The 17,414-nt window shown below is 39.2% G+C and overlaps 1 protein-coding gene across 8 annotated transcripts in view; it reads left to right on the plus strand.

The window, feature by feature from the left end:
• Window positions 1–17,414, plus strand: part of MYO5A (myosin VA) — a 99,534-nt gene that overhangs the window by 74,292 nt on the left and 7,828 nt on the right. For 3 of the 8 annotated variants that reach the window (XM_085588732.1, XM_085588731.1, XM_085588739.1), the window contains 12 exons: window positions 56–169; window positions 2,904–3,050; window positions 3,794–3,847; window positions 4,554–4,781; window positions 7,371–7,471; window positions 8,010–8,090; window positions 9,942–10,140; window positions 11,673–11,747; window positions 13,567–13,660; window positions 14,723–14,869; window positions 15,281–15,435; window positions 16,619–16,708. In XM_085588732.1, coding sequence (XP_085444858.1) covers window positions 56–169; window positions 2,904–3,050; window positions 3,794–3,847; window positions 4,554–4,781; window positions 7,371–7,471; window positions 8,010–8,090; window positions 9,942–10,140; window positions 11,673–11,747; window positions 13,567–13,660; window positions 14,723–14,869; window positions 15,281–15,435; window positions 16,619–16,708 — 1,485 coding nt within the window. The remainder of the gene's footprint in view (window positions 1–55; window positions 170–2,903; window positions 3,051–3,793; window positions 3,848–4,553; window positions 4,782–7,370; window positions 7,472–8,009; window positions 8,091–9,941; window positions 10,141–11,672; window positions 11,748–13,566; window positions 13,661–14,722; window positions 14,870–15,280; window positions 15,436–16,618; window positions 16,709–17,414) is intronic. The other 5 variants (XM_085588733.1, XM_085588734.1, XM_085588736.1 and 2 more) reach the window with 5 other exon arrangements.

Consider the following 17,414-nt stretch of genomic DNA (forward strand, 5'->3'; position numbering starts at 1 on the left):
AGACAGTCACGGGAAAACCATGTACTGGTACTGATTTGTTCTACTTGCACTGCAGAGCATCCCCAAGCCTGGGCACAAGAGAACGGACTCAACTCACAGTAGTAATGAATCTGAATATACTTTCAGCTCTGAGATCACAGAAGCAGAAGACTTACCACTAAGGATGGAGGTAACGTTAAAAATCCCCCACAACTTTTCACTGAAACATGGTTGAACTCATTTCTTTCTCTTTTTTTTTGTAAGTGCTTCTGAACACCATATCCTTATACTGAGATATCTAATGCTTTAATTCAACTTTCTCCATTTCCTTTTAGATAACACTTATTCCTTAGTTAGTTATGATCCTATGTAAAAAGACTGTCAAAATGTGCTTTGAATTTTTCTTGCATTGCAGTAACATAGAGTAGATACTTGGTCATCCAGCTGATTTACATCTGTGAAATATTTGGTTGTCAGTGTTGGTAAGCACAATCACTAATTCAGGCCAAAGAGGGAATTCAGAGAAACCAGTGAGACCTCCTGAGGAGCCTGCCTACTGTAAAGTCAATGATTTAAAATGGCAAGCTACATTCTTAGTAGCTACATGGAATGAGTTTCCTGTTGGGAGGGAGAAACTCATGTTGAATCAGATCTTCTCTATTTCATTGAGAGGAATCAAAGTCCAAGAATGGGAGTTTCCTTTTCATATGCAGCAATACAAATCCCAGAGTGTTTGAAAGAATGACCAGAAAGATGTTCAAAAAATGTTCAGAAAAATGACTGGATTCAGCTAATGAATAATAACCATAAATAATTTGTGGTGCAACTCCAAGCCATTGATAATAGTTTCCAAGATAATTCCCCCTTTCAGCCCATCCCATCACAGTGGGACTGCAAACACAGAGCCCTCAGGGTGGAGGTCTGGCTGTGCTTGGCACTTTCCAGAGTTAAAGTTTTCTCTGTGCATCTCCTTGACTGTAAGCCAGGCACAGCACACGCTGTGTGCCCTCTGCCTGGGTTAGGGATCTCCAGAGCAGCTTTTGACAGGCTGTCAGGGCTGCTTTGGAAAGCCTCCGCAGAGAATTATTTTCTCCTCTGGATGCAAATCTCCTGACTCATTGGGGCTGGCACAGCCTCTCTGCTCACTCTTTCATAATTTGCCTTCCCACTTATGTTTCTCACCTTGCATAATGGTTTCAGGATGATGCTTCCACATTCATGGTAATCAGGAGAAGGACAGTGCAACACATGTGGTGGGATGCCACATATGAGCCTTTGGCTAGTGGCCTTACTGAATTGCTGTTCCAGAGCCAGGTTTGGGTTTTAGAATATAAATGAAGAAATGAATTTACACAAGAGTGTGAATGAATGCAGCACTGTATTTGTTTAACCCCTCAGCATTCTCCAGTTCTGACTCTAAACTAACAATATAGATTAATTATACAAAACCACATTAAGAGCCAGAAAATTCAAAAGTCTCTTTCCTTTTGCCTGAGCTGTTGGTGTGGTTTATGACTCTTCCCCTCAACAGTAAAAAGAGATGAAGTGGAAATGGCTGTGCTTGCTTGTCTGCTGTAGTCATTAATATTAATTTTCTAGTTCCTTTTATAGGCTTTAAAATTTTATAGTATGGTTCATAGTAAATACTTGGATCTTCTCAGTACATAAAGTACAAAAAGGCTGATGGACAATTTCTAATGCACCTTCAGATTGCAAACACTGGTCCTTGCCCAGAAAATAGTGAAGAAGCTAGTGAATTAGGTTCAGAACAGGCTGTATAATTAGCACAATAAAAGGAAAAAGGCATAAAATTTATTTTCTGATACCAGTTTTTTGTATCACATCCCATTAAATTAACCTTCAAATCACCAGAGACATTCTTCTTTAGCTGAAGAACTTACTATAGAAATCATTAAAAACCAATCTGTCGTAGCCCAGGACGTCCCTCTGGCTGCCCTGGCTGTCTCGAGACCCTGGCAGGGGGCTCACAGACCCTGGCATGAAGTCAAAAACACCTGTGGTATCAATTTTAGCCCTTGGAAAAAGCTGCCAACTTTGTATGAGGAATTATATGCCACAAGGGTTTGAGTAATGTGATAGTTGATTAACACAGAGTGAAAAAGTAGAATTTTGGGGTTTTTAGAATGGGGTTGAGGGGGCACAAGATGGAGGGATTTGGGCATGTCCTGACCTTCTTCTCCTTCTTCTTGCCCTCCATGTCTTGCTGCGATGGTGACACTTTTCTATTGGTTTAAGGCAGAGACACACTGTCTAACATAAATGATAGATATTGGCACATTTTGTAAACATAGTGCACGTAGTTTTTAGTATAAAATGTAAATGCTGCCCGAGGCGGCATGCAGAATGCCATGGCCGACCTGTTAGACAGAGCTCAGCAGATCAGAGAAATAATGTTACAGATAAGGAAAAATAAACAACCTTGAGAAGCTGATCCTACGCATTTCAGACTCCTTATTTGGCTGCACAGGCTGGGAAACAAAGACTTGCAATCTTCGGGTCATCTTGACACCACAGACCCCGAGACTAAACCAACAAACAAAAAAGCCCTTATTTACAGTTGTTTCCAGGTGAGTCTAACCACAAACTTTTTCTTTTTTCTATTCCCCCCCTTCAGACAAGTAAAACTATAAGGTATGCTTAGTTATAGACCTCCATTCTGCTAGGTAGTGCCTAGTGCTTTCTTTTGCTAGGCTTTAGGCTTAGAAACATTTTCTACTAGTAAATCCTTTTTTAAAATAGTGTTTGATAGCTGATGAAATATTTTAGATAGTCAATGCTGAGAATCAAGTAACATGTTTGTGTTCCTCCCTTTCCCCAATCTGTTTCCCATCTTTACTCACTGTTGTGCTTCCTTGTCCTGTGGAAGGGGAATACTTCTTGACTTGCCTCTGTTGTTTCTAAAGCAGGAGCCTAGTGAGAAAAAAGCAGCGCTGGACATGTCTCTGTTCCTCAAGCTGCAGAAACGGGTTTCAGAACTGGAGCAAGAGAAGCAGTCCCTGCAGGATGAACTGGACAGAAAGGAAGAACAGGCTCTCCGTGCTAAAGCTAAGGTGGACTCCTTGCAGCTGATCAGATGCTGACACCAGAGTGTCCCTTCTTGTGAAACAATAGCTCTGTGAATGCTGACTGGCTTTCACTAAATCTTTATCTTCCTCTAGCACTTGCTGTGTTTAATGCCAAGTTTTGTACCAGTGCTTAGTTTAGGGACTGGTTATTTTGTTTTACGGGGTCCTTGAGATGCTCTGATAGAAGACAACAGGAACAAAATGTGCTTGGGACTTCACTTAAAAAATAGAAAAGGCTGAAAGGCTATTTTTATTAAGGAATAGCCATAAGGAAAGCTACTTAAATGACGGCGAGAATGGGTAATTGTTCATTTTAGGCAGAAGAAATGTTTCAAACAGGAGGCATAGCCAAAGCACTGAGCTTAGAATGTTAGCTGATTGTGATGTAAATTCTCCTGATTTGGTCTCCTTAAGTTCTTAGAAAATTATGAAAACCAGTTTTGGCAATTGTTTCTTATTACATTTCTACCAGTCAATTCCTTTAGCATGCTGGGGTTCATCCTGCTCTGTTTCATTGCCAGTGGCAGTATGTGATTTTATTAATATTAACTAATTATGTGTCATAAACTCAGAAGTAAAGGAGACAATGCCGATATTCAAACTACAGCAGTTAGCTGTACCAGAAGGGGTGTTTTACAGTTTTAAAGGAAAATAATTTGAGTTCTCTTTTGTTTTCCTACTTCAGTGAAGGATTTTTAGTTTTCACACTTGTTTGTATTCATACATAGGAGGAAGAAAGGCCTCCCATAAGAGGTGCAGAGTTGGAGTATGAGTCACTCAAGGTAATTCTAAAATAGAGGTTTCTGGGTTTTTTCTAGTAGGACTCTTGCTACCAATTGTATGTGCTGGCATAGAACATTACGTCAGCCCTCCTATTTCCAAATAGTAGCTGGATAAACCAGAACAAATATTCCCTAGCAGTCATTTCATTGTAGGACTTCTCTTTTTGAGGTGTAGAATGTGTGGCTGGGGATACAAAACAAAAAGATCCCCTAAGCTAGGAGGAGTTCTCTGTTAAAACACAGTACAGCTTGCAAGTTAATTTGAGCAAAAATACAGTAATAAATGTAGGTCTTTTTTTCAAAAACATTATTTAAATTACTGCCTATCTTAGACCACTAAAACTAAAAATATTTCCTAATAGTGATGCAGAACTTTCTTAGTCTGCTGACCACTATTTGTTGTGAACTTTGTTTTGCTGAAGGGAGAATAAGAGGAAAAAAAGATTGGCAATTCTGTTTGTCATCAAATCTGCCTGATTGATGGGTGTGTGCTCTGGTTTTGCATTTCAGACAGAAGGTTAATCCTGTTAGTGAAATCCTCCCAGCCACTATTGACCATAGTCAAGGGGCCAGGGATACAGGGGAGATTGATGGATTTCTGGCAGTTACACATAGTTTTTACCATTTTTATCCATAATTTTGTACCTGTGGGTTACAGACGTATTGCAGTGCTGCTGGCTGACAGAATTGTCCCTGTTTCTTGCAGCGTCAAGAACTTGAATCTGAGAATAAGAAACTGAAGAACGAGTTGAATGAGCTGCAGAAGGCCCTCACAGAGACACGAGCTCCAGAGGTGACTGCTCCTGGTGCCCCAGCATACAGAGTGCTCCTGGAGCAGCTGACCTCGGTCAGTGAGGAGCTTGAAGTACGCAAGGAAGAAGTTCTCATCCTGAGGTCTCAGCTCGTTAGCCAGAAAGAGGCAATTCAGCCCAAGGTAAATCACACTCAGCAGGTGCACTGGATAAGAGAGTTACACTGCATCATTAACGTGCTTTATTTATTAACAGCCTGCTTGACATGGCAGAAGAAAGTAGTCTAGGTTTGAAATCCTTTCTAAGTGTAATCCATTGGTCCATTATTAGTGCACAAAATCACAGCAGTCTGAATTAGGAGCTTGTATTAATCAACCAGTCTGGGGTTTCTCTACCAGCACTCATCATACCAAGGGTCTGATCCCCCCCAGACTCATTTAACAGTGCATAAATAATCCTCACTGGGAGCTGTATCATTCCTCTAGTGTGTGCTTGAGCTGGAAAATAAAGGAATTCTCAGGAATTCCTTTCAATTAATAGTTGAGTAAAAGGAACTGGTTTTTTACATCTACATGATTGCAAGTCAGTAACATTTTGTAAAGATGACCTCTGAAGATACGTAAAATCCATATTATTGCTTGATAGGTGCTGTGTACTTTTACAGAAAGAAGAGTAGATTATAACAACTGAAATGCACATCTTCTAAAAAGCTCTGATGACATAGTTAGGGAAGTAATAGCTTTGCAAATAAGAATCATTCAACCTGAAAAGGTATCATGTAAATAAAGGAACTAGTAATTTCCACTGAACTGAGCTATCTTGTGTTTCATAACTGCAGCAAGAAATGAACAGATCTGTCATCTTTCCTTTGCTGCTGCAAAGTTATGTCTATATTTGTCCTAAGTAAACTGGGAGTCTGTGGTGCATGAAGATGTGTAAGTCTTGTTTGAAATGATTGACTGTAAAGAAATCAGAACACATTTTTATGTAGTATTTAGAACATTGTAAAGAAGTACTTAGTAAATCTTTCAATAACATTCTCAGCAGTGGTGGGATGCAAGTGTTGATTTTACAGTGAGTATGAGGGAAATAGGAAGGTGACCTGTGGGATGGCCAGCAGCCAATTTGCAGATAGCTTCTGCTTTTTAGGTTGGACAGCTGCAGCACAGACAGATTTTTTTAATGTTTTGTTTCTCTTCTTTCTTGCCTACCGATTTGATTGCCAGGAGGATAAGGTACACGTTTTCTTCTACAGTTACAAACCAGAACTTCTTAATGCTAAAATAACCCTCAACAAGATTGATCTGTCATTTCTCTGCCTCTTAAGTAGCCTACGTGTTCTTGCATTTTACCTTGATATTATTGAAAAACTTTTCCCATAATTCTGTGACCTCTGCATCCCCATCTTCATGCTTTGCACAGGTTAATTCAAAACAAGCAGATTTAACAGTTTTGAACTGTTGGTTTATGACAACCTGAATATGAAAGGAGGGATTTAGGAATTCATCTAGTCAGCTCCATCCTGTTTCTTGCTGAGTATGTTTGAGGGTTAAGGACAGTGATCCAGTGAGCACTGTGATCTGGGTTCTAGACCTCTGTTAACTTGCAAAGCCCTTATATTTCACAACAAATTAAGTGTCTATGGTATGAAGAAGTACCTTACTTTAGAGATTTGCTGTTCTCAGCAAGCAACAAACATTGTGGGTTCACATTGTCATCTCTAGATACTGGATGGGAGATGCTGAATGTTTAATTAGAAAATATAGTTGTGTACATGTAAGAGTATAAAAAGCTGAACAGACTCTAAATGATAGATGTTCAGACTGCTGAAGTTTGATAGATTGGCAGGTGAGATACAACAATTTTAGTCTGTAGTAAATTAATAGTAGAAAAACCTCAAAGGTCTCATAAAGATGTTGGGAATAATTCTTTGAGGAGCTTACATATTGTACTTATGATTTGTTTTCATATTGGATAACACAAATCATACTAGACATAGAGATCTAGGCTCCATCATTTGTCCACAAAACTGCTATTTTAAATACTTTTCAAAACTGTTCTCATGAAAACAGCATCTGCTTGTTTTGAAAGTTAAAATGTCAGAATTCCATCTCTTATGTTCATTAAAGTCCTGTAGTACTCCATGGCAATGACTCAGATCAGGCTGGCCAAGGGGACTGTAAACATCTATTAAGTATTTCAAGTTTTACTGAAGAAAAAGCAAAAGTGCCATAATAAATATCCAAAACTGAAACAAAATGGTACTATGATGCTATCTAAATTAGAAAATCTCAAGCCCTTGTCAATTCTTTTCTGCTTTGACAGATTATTTAAATTCATGAGTGAGAAATAATTCTTATTTTTGAGCTTTGAAAGACTCCATATAATGCTGTGTTTAAGAAATGTTAATAGAATTAAGCTGGCAAAACTATGCTGCTTCAGTTTTAGTATTAGCAGCTGTTCTTGGTAATTTGAATAAAATGCAAATTCAACATTCTGTGAAATTTATTTTGTTCTGTTTATGTGATGAACAAATGGAGGGAGACTAACATATGTACCCACTTATGAGACAGACTAATATTTCACCATTTTTTATGCATTTATTTTAAAAGATAAACCAAATGGGCATAGAAATTATGGACCAAACTCTTGCTCAGGTATCCACACTTATTAATGTGGCTACTCAAGGATTAGTGTTCCAATGAAGAAAATATGGATTCAAGGAGTAGTTATGTTTTTAAATTTACTGGAAATTATTGTTCTTTTTCCAGCATACAATGACAGATGCTACAATCCTCTTGGAGGATGTACAGAAGATGAAAGACAGAGGAGAAATAGCACAGGCATATATTGGACTGAAGGAAACAAACAGGTACAAGTTCTTTCTTTATTTTGTGATCACTTGGGGTCTGCTGTGACACAATATGGATATTGTGTTAAGTCAGTTCCACCCATGTATGTCTAGAGAACACTCATAGCTGGGGTTATAATTTGATTTCATTAGTAAAATTGTTGTGGGCAGTATTTGAAAGGATTTGGAAATAATGGGGAAATGTAGAATCAGGCTTTCTGGATTTCCATTTCTTAGCCTTTAATTGCTGCGTGGCCCAGCCTGGGTGCCATTCCCAGGCTGGTTTGTCACCTCTGAGCTGCATTGGTCACAATATCTGAGGCAATGTGTTTATTGTAGCAGCACAGAATGCTGTAACCAGCTGGGCTGTCACTCAGAGCTGAATTGCATCATGCAGAAGAAAAACACATAAACAAGAAAAGTAATTTGCTGTGTTGTTTTAGAGCATTTTTTGTTTCTCTTTTATGGTAACTGTAATATAGTGTGTAATGTCCTTGCCATGTCACCTCATCACCATCACATATATCTCTTGTATTTTTTTAAACACGTTTCTTGAAAGGCAATCTCCCCAGGACTATCATATGCTGAATGAGGACGGAGAACTTTGGCTGGCTTATGAAGGGTTAAAACAAGCCAACAGGTTACCAGACTTCTCAGAATGTTTTTTTTTTCCTTCATTTGTATCTTCTTTTCTAGCTAACTGTGCCCCTTGCTATGGGTTTGCTTTAGCTACAGTACTTCTATTGCTTTTAACAGTTAGAAAAAAATTCAACACAAATTATAGAAATTAAGGAGTTTCCTCAAACCTAGTCCCTGGAGCTTTTCTACTTGTCAGGTTTTATAATTTAAAAAGTTTAAGATGGCGCAACAGCCAGTACATAATTCATAAGAATACTTGCACAAAAGTAGACTGTAAAATACCAGAAGCTCCACAGCTGGAAAGTATTTGTAGCCTGTACTATTTGTGTGCCTTTACACCAGGTTTCAAAATCGATGTTCCTTACAGCTTTTCAGCCTAAAGAAGTACAATCATTTTATTAATTATGAAACTATTGTTTAAGTAGCTTCAGTGTACTCTTAAATTTCAAACTGAAATGGGTCTTCCTCTGTTGTGTGTCAAGTTCAGTAAATTAAACATTCTTCTCCCATGCCAGACTCAAAATGTAAGTCACAAAATAACCCGAAAGAGGAGTAATCCTCAGTTCCTGATGGTGCTGTTGAAGCCCCAGTGGGACCACTGTGGTCTCTGCAAGGACTGTGCTGGTCATGGGGTGCTCTGGCTCTGTGTGCTCGTCGGTGTCCCTGATTTCCAAAACGCTTCCTAGTCCTGCCCTGACAACTAATTCACTGCCTCAGCCCTGCTGATGTGCTTCAGTGTCTGCCTTTGGTAGCAGTAACTTCAGAAGGTGGAATTTTGCAATGACTGCTACTAAACTAAAATCTTTCCTTTCCTGGTGCTAACACATTCTACCCCTAACATTGTTGTGTAACCCTGTGAAGATCTAACCTAGAGCAAGTGTTCTGCAGAGCAGGATAGGAGTTGGTTTGCTCTGTGCCTCTTGCCTCTTGTCCTGGCACTGTAAAGACAAGAAGGTTTATATTAAATGGCAGAGCATTGCAGGTGAATGACTATTTGCCCTTGTGTGCTTCATCAGCCTAGTTACTAATAAGTGTTCCTGCCTTATGCATATTTAAACCCTGAAATATTGTCTAATTGAACACTGGTAGTCACTAGGATTGTAATTTCCTGTGTATGTACAAAATTATGAGTCAGAGCCCTTGGACAGTGCCTTGCAAGCAGGAGTAAATCCCCCAGCACTGCCTGGCAGGAGGCTGGTACGTGTTATCCCCACTTCACAATGAGAAAAACTTGAGATGTAATGTGCCCAAGGGGAAAGAACAAGTTACTGGTGAGGATAAAGCTCCTGGATTTCAATCCTGAGTCTGAATCTGTTGTTGATTTTTCACACATTTGGGACAGCAGGCCTCTGAAAGATGTTGGGTTTAATGGAAAGATAAAGGTTGTTCATGGGCATTTGCAATTAAATGGTTTCTGACTGAAAAAGCTAACTCTAAAATTATTTTCTGTTGCCAATATTGCAAGGTGCTAACTTAAGTGAACATAGTGTCATCTTCATTTAGAATTATTTGATTTGTTTAGAGGTAAAACCTCTTTAAAGCCCCTTCAGTCAAACTGAGGAGACTTAGCTTTACATTTATTGCCACAGTGGCACCCTGTACAGTACGTGTTCAATCGAAGGAAGCACAAAGCAGTGTCACAATTAGCTTCTCTCTCTTCACTTTTTGATCATGCTGGTTTAATTTAATTAGAAGGCATCCTAAAGGGTTTAAAAAGTACTCTGCCTTTTTCATTTTCCTTCGCAAGCCATGGCTAATTGTTCCTGAGCAGCAGCTAAAGCTTTACACTCCCTCTGAGAACCGGGGTGTAACTTTGAGCGCGTTCACACAAACTGTTGCTCAACCTCCTTAGGCTGCTGGAGTCTCAGCTGCAGTCGCAGAAGAAGAGCCACGAGAACGAGCTGGAGTCGCTGCGAGGGGAGATCCAGAGCCTGAAGGAGGAAAACAACCGGCAGCAGCAGCTGCTGGCCCAGAACCTGCAGCTGCCTCCCGAGGCGCGCATCGAGGCCAGCCTGCAGCACGAGATCACCCGGCTGACTAATGAGAACCTGGTAAGGGAAACGCTGCTGCTGCAGCAGCATGGGCACTGACAGACCTGCCACACCTGCAGCTCCTTATCATTTTTCAGATGGCAGCTTCCTGCAAAAAAATTGCACGAGGGTGGTGGTTTTCTTGAGTGTAAGCTAATGGGAGAGAGAGGCTTGTGATTGCTCCTGAAGTAATAATGTTTCAGGAAATTGGTTTGAAGCTTCTGGATCCCAGCTTCCAACTGGTGAGTTTAGTCATGGCTAAATAGAATGCTGATATCTAGGGAAGTAATAAAAACTAATAATGCCAAGGAGGCCTGTTTCCCCTGAAATATGTTAGTTTGTTTATTTCATTGAAAAACTCTGATGTAATTCTTTAATTATTTTATTTCATTTATCTTTCCATTTCTCTCTTCCCTGCCTGAAGCTACACAGATAATCCACCATTTTATAAGCTCCAGCTGTTCAGTATGTTTTGAAAAAAGAAATAGTTCCATAAGAAGAAACTTGGTTAGAAGTCACTTAGCTAATAGCTGGTATTCCATGTGTACTGCACAACATTTTTGTGTGAAGGAAGGATTGGGCAAAACTCCCTACCTTCTTCCACAAAGGAGTATGTTCATCCTATGTCGGCCACTTCATTTCGGAGGAAATCTTCTGAAGAGACCTGTGTTGGCATATGTTTGGCTTGTTATTGGTAAAGGGAAGCAAGCTACTTCAGTCAGAAAAATCCTGGCTTTGAAAGTCATTGCTTCCTCCAGACAAGCCAAGGTGTAGTGTTTCCTGCTAATGTACATGACAGAAGTTAATCACTGTTGGGGTCTTGTCTTAATACCAAAGATTTTGAGCAAAGTATCAGATAAATATGTTTGGGAACTGGCTAAAAGTGTAAGTTTGCCTCAGTAGCTACAGTCTCTCACAAAGGTAGATGGTGAATGTTGCCTCAGCAGCTCCCTCCTGCTGCTTAGTCATATGTTATGTTTTTTAGCCATTTTTCCTCCTAGAGACCTACTCATCACACTGTGTTCCCAAGACAACACACAGTCATGTAATTATATCCCAGAGAAGTTCTCTTTGTTTTCAAATACACTGAATGTAATTTTACTTCTTAAATATAGACTCGTTCCTTAGCATTTCACGTCAGATGTTTGAGTATTGCAAGTCCACTCCAAGCCAAGTGTATGTTTCAGTTCCACTCTTAGCCCTGGAGTGGAAACAATTTGCAGCTCTCCAGATGCCATGTTAGAATTGTAGTGTTCACTGCAATCCCATCTTGATTAGCATAAGAAAATGTCCTGTCCCTGTTCTCACAAAGGTTATATTCCATGCTCTCACAGTCCTAATACGGCCCATTTTTAAAAGATTTCACTGTTCTGCAACTCATCTACATCAGCTTCTCTCCCAGAGGTGTTGGTGTGAACACAGCTAGGGCCTAGACTACCTAAAAATAGGAGATTCTTGCTCTTGTTGTATTCTGATTTAATCTGTACAGTGCTCACTGAAGTTTCAGTGTCTCAGAGGGAGGGAGAAAACCAATCCTGTCCCTATTTTTGCAGTTTTTTGAGGAGTTGTATGCAGATGATCCCAAGAAGTATCAGTTGTACCGGATTTCCCTGTACAAGCGGATGATTGTATGTAGCTCACGTGAATGAACCCTGTTTTCTGTTGTCTCGGTCGCTGTTTCTGAAGCACTAATTGAAAATCAGGCTGTCTCCTTTTCTCCCTTTCAGAGGAAATCCCCCTGCAGAGAGCTTCACCATGCCAATTACTTCCTTCACTGCTTTTTTTGTTAGTCGTAGTGTCCTTTGTGTAATCTGTGTTTCTTTTTGATGCACAGTTTTGTTACTAATACGAGCCTTGCGCTGTGAGCAAAGCAGTTGCTTTTTGAATACTACTTAATACTGCCCTGGAAAAGAGGTACATGATGCAAAAGATGTTCAATTTTCAAAACTACTCTTTGGTTTGAAACATTGATACATTTAGATTCAGTTCAGACAAGTAGAGAACTGATTGTACAGGTCCTTACCAAGGTGAATAATGCCAGCAATCCAGTCATAGCCTGAATTTATTCTTACTTTAATACTTTTCAGAAATGCAAAATATGAAGAATGCCATTGGTGATAATATTTTCACTGTCATTAAAAACAGCACCATATGTGAGCTTGAAAGAATATAATTTATGAGTTTCCAGATCTTAATGAAATCTGTTAAATCTGTTTAGAGGAACCATAGAAAAAACTTCATTTGTTCTCACATAGAGGTTGTTCTGAAATCATATCCCTTCCCTGATACATTCAAAATAGTCTGTCAAATTTATATGTATCTTTTTGTTAGTTTCAGGAGAAATTGAATTATCTGACAACAAGTATGTAATGTTATTAATAGGATTTCTGTTGTAAAATTGAACAATGCTTTGGATGTGAAGCATGGCCTCGATCTGTTTTCAACAGGTCTAATATCTTACTGCTCAAGTATATTGTATCAGCTTGTAAACTCTTTTACTACATGATTAAGGGATGTGCCCATGCTGCAGTAAAATTTTTCAGTACTTCAGAAGAGGTGTAGTTTCCCAGATGATGCTTTTGATGCAGGGAGTTCACGATCCCTTATGTTCCTACCAGTGCCAAAAATAATCCTCCTGCTTAGGTTTTTCTTCTAAGCTCCTTTCCAACATTTAACCTGGAATGACTTTCAGGTTGTTTGAGCTTGAGGTTTTGCTTTCCATAGAACAACTTTCCCTTTTTTAATTACACAATTATTTTATCAATGTACAACAATAGATATGTCACAGAACTATTGAAAGATAGATTTCTGGGGAGTTTTCCTTTGAAGGACAAATACAGTTTATTAAAATAATATAACTTCCAGGTGCATATAGTAATTCAGGTACAGAATAAAAACATGTAAGAAACCAGTTTCAGTGTAAGGAAATGTGATGACAGCAAGACTGGTGTTTGGATATTTGATTTGGTAAATTTGAGTGCAAGTTATGGTCTTTCTAGGAATCTCTGTCATCCTCTGATAACATGGAATCTGAATAAGGAGGCAGTCTTAGAGACAGGAATAAATGATGCAGAAATAGAGGATAGCTGTTTAATAATAAAGAAAATAATTTCTGTGAGGCATTTGGAAGAGCAGGGAGGAAGCATTAGGGAGATTTGTTTGCAGCAAAATATCTTCTGCTGTACAAACTGACCTCATTCTGAGTATCTGCAGGATCTACCTGCCTATGAGCTTTGCCTTTGTCATGCTGCATATAACTTAATAATATTTGCAATATTTGGCTTGTGTTACAGGCAGTGTACCAGCTTGCAACCCTTGGCCAGAGGATGGCACTTCTGTTCAGCTTTCCTCACTGCCTCATAACTCTATAACAGCACTGTTTTTGTCTCTGTCACATGGCACAGGATTGTTCCCATATCTTAATCTTTCCCTTATTTGAATTTATAGGATTTAATGGAGCAGCTGGAAAAACAGGACAAAACTGTTCGCAAGTTAAAGAAGCAGCTGAAAGTATTTGCTAAGAAGATTGGTGAACTTGAAGGTACTTTTATGTTTGAGAGAAATATTTTTGTTTACTTTGTGATCTGATTGTCATCATACCCATCTGTTTTAGCAGTTGTGAGGTCTTCAGTAGCTTTAGCCTCTGTTGATTGCAGAAACAGGATGTATGCTCAGACCTCTGTGTGTTCCTTTATGAATCTTTAGTAGATGAGAAAGGGAGACTGGTGTTTCTCTGAAGGCAGAAAGTATTCAAACACAAAGGAAGGTTTCCTGCACTGTTTGTGAACTGAAAAACAGTATCTGGTTTTGCCAAGAGAAAAGCAGTACTAATATGAACCAAGTAAAAATGAGTTACCCAGTTTTCCTTTGAATGTGAAGATTAGTTACACCATCTAAGTGTTTTTTTAAAAAAATCTTACAATATTGTTCAGTTACTTCTCTGGACAAGATCACAGTAATGTTCATACATAATACAGAGCGGGAAAATGCTTCTGAAAATATCGTTTGGTCTGTGTTTATTGCCTAATTAACTTAGAAAGATGGAGTAGGTCTGACTGGGATGGAGTTAAATTTCACCATAGCTGCCTGTGTGATGCTGTGTTTTGGATTTGAGTTTATAACACTGCTGGGAACACTCTGATGTTTTGGCTGCTGCTGGACAGTGTCAAGGTTTCCTTTTTTCCCCCGCTCTGTCCCCTCAGTAAGGTGAGGTGGGAGGGCACAAGGGCACACAGCCAGGACAGCTCACCCAGACTGGCCAAAGGAATATTCCATATGCTGCACCTCCAAATGTCAGGAGCCACAGGAGGGTATTTTGCACACAAGGTAGCTGTTGTTTGAGACTGGCTGGACATCAGTTCCCTCAGGGTGGGGGTTTATCATGAGTGATTGCCTCTGCTTTGCTTCCTGCCCCCCAGCCTCTTTTCCTTCACTTGGTAAAACACCTTTTTCTCAACTAATGAGTTTTCTCTCTTTTGCTCTTAGTATTCTCTTCCCTGCCCTGCTGGAGCCAGGACTTTCCTAAGGAATGTTACAGAAATGTCTCTGGTATCTGTTGGTTTCACTGGAAAATGTAATATTTCTTTCCTTTCTCTCTCTGAAGTGGGCCAGATGGAGAACATATCACCTGGACAAATCATTGATGAACCTATTCGTCCAGTTAACATTCCACGGAAAGAAAAGGATTTCCAAGGGATGTTGGAATATAAGAAGGAGGATGAACAAAAACTTGTCAAGAATCTTATTTTAGGTAAGCATCTTTCTCGTTTGTGGCCTTCTCTGTGTCCATACACTTTGAAAAATGAATTTGCATTAGGAAATGAATAGTTTGTTTTGGTTTTGACAGCGTTCAGTTTATGTGCTCAGTTCCTAAATGTGTATTGTTAACTAATTGTCCTTCCTGACGAGTATAGTACATATTAACATGCCTGCATATTTTCTTCTTATGTTCTTTTACCAAGAAAGTGGCCCTTAGTTTTGTTCTGAGTTTTCACTGGCTAGATATAGATATATATATATAGATATATATATAGATATATATAGATATATATATATATATATACATGTATATGCTATTAACTGGGGAGATTGCAATTACCTCATATAACATCTTCCAATGACTTGACACTTAACAAGACAATGTGTGTTTGTTTTTCCCAAGAGCTGAAACCACGTGGGGTAGCTGTCAACCTGATTCCAGGACTACCAGCATATATTTTGTTCATGTGTGTGCGCCATGCAGATTACCTTAATGATGACCAGAAAGTGCGGTCGTTGTTGACTTCCACTATCAATGGCATCAAAAAAGTGTTAAAGGTTAGTTAGTCTGCTTAGTTTAGAAAAAAAAAAAAGTTAATTTAAAATTCACTTGTGGTTTTATGTTAGGAGAATGAGGAAAAGGCTTTCAATGAATTGGCTCTGGATTCGTGATCAGTGAACTGCCACTAAATCCCAAGGGTTGTGTTAAAAAAATAACAAATTACATTGCTGGCATTTCATCCCTATAGTAGCAGAGATGCATTAAATTAATGGGAAAAGAACTACCTTCTTTTTGTTTTGAATAGTCTCCCTTCCCTGAAGCTCATCTTATAAAGTTTTGGATGTAGTCAGAGTTTGCAGAGTGAGTCTTGTTTATCTTCCCCAGAGTGCTTAAATAAACAGTTTCATTTGCAGTTTTGTTTAACAGATTTTTCATTTGCTTCACCTACAGATTACACTGATGATAATATGTTACTGCCCAAAGTCTTTTCAAGAGTTGGCTGGGAGAGTTCAGCCCAGGTGTATTTTGAAGGCATTATTAAGACATGAATATGTATTATGCTTACATGTTTTTTTATTTTTTAAATGAGAGAGATGTGTCAAAAGCCAAGCCTTTAATCAAACTACAAGTTTTGAAAAAATACTTAGTAGACAATTCTGCAGGAGCTTAGGTATCCATAGGAATTTTTGAACATTTTTAAGTGAAAGAAATGCACACTGTGGAGCTCTAGAACTATTCTGCATATACTCGATCCTGTGTTCATTGGTGAGAAGGGTTTGTTTATTTTGTTTCATTTTCCATTTCAGGCTGCCAAAATGGTTGTGATATAAGTGGCATTCATCAAACTAAATTGTTCCCTGCTCTTCCTGCTGGCTCTGTATCATTCCAGTCTTCCCCACTGGGCTCTTCACAAGAGTCATTGGGTATTTTGGGAATATAGTCTCATTGCCCTTTGATTTCTGCCCAGAGCAATTAGGATGGTCTGTAAAACACAGAAAGATCATGTCTGTGGAGGAAATCGTGTTAGTGAAAAATACTAAGGAAAAGAGGGAGAGTGTTAAATGGCACTTTGCCAAAACTCTTGCTTTCCTAATACATTACTGTAATACACAAACTTTTGCAAAACGTCAGAATGAGGATCTACTAGAAAGTGTATTTTAAGCATTTAGTTGTGTATCTTGCATTCTCTTTTATTTCTCCTGACAGTCTTTGCTGAAGTGTGTTTGTTTTTATCTTCAGAAAAGAGGAGATGACTTTGAAACAGTGTCCTTCTGGCTGTCCAACACCTGCCGATTTTTGCACTGTTTGAAGCAGTACAGTGGAGAGGAGGTAAGCAGTGCTCTTATTCTGTTTTCTCTTGCTCTCCAGTGCTGTTGTCAGCACTGCTCTTTAACAAATCTTGTGTAAAAGATCTAGTCATATTCTTTTAAAGTGGCTAGACCTTTTGGAACGATGGTGACAGCATCAGTGGAAAGCACAGGGATGTAAGATTTGAACCAGCTTCCCTTTATTGCAGGCTGGCACCCAGAGTCTAGATGCACTGGGCTCCTCCCAAAAGGGCCAGCTCAGAGTAAGAGGAGGATCTGGCAGCTACCATTATGGTTTTTAGCAATGATTCACTGCACTTCCTATAAAAAAGCCCATATTAAGCCTTTTAGCCTTTAGTATGGCAGACCAGTTGGTTTTTGGAGGCTATGATGTGCCCAGCTCCTCTTTCAAGCTTAATTGGGCATTTGACCATAGCTGGCCATGTGAAAATGCCCATGCTGGAGTGGGAGGAAGTCTTGCCTGCCAGAAAGCTGGCAGAGTCTGTTCCTTGTCATAGACCTGAAATTTTGAGTTAAGGAAGCAGATGCTGTGCACATGACACTTGAAAAGCAAATCCTAGTGCTATCCTCAGTCAGATAAAGTTCCAGACTAAAATTTTGAGGATCTGTGACTTAAGGTATTATTTGTCAGTTGCATGAAAGAAAATGCAAATACTGGGTTTGTGTAATACTTCGTACTATACTGAAGTATTAATTTCTGTTATTTC

This window comes from Lonchura striata, chromosome 10 (assembly GCF_050655825.1).
Source record: "Lonchura striata isolate lonStrDom1 chromosome 10, ASM5065582v1, whole genome shotgun sequence".
Classification (NCBI taxonomy): domain Eukaryota; kingdom Metazoa; phylum Chordata; class Aves; order Passeriformes; family Estrildidae; genus Lonchura; species Lonchura striata.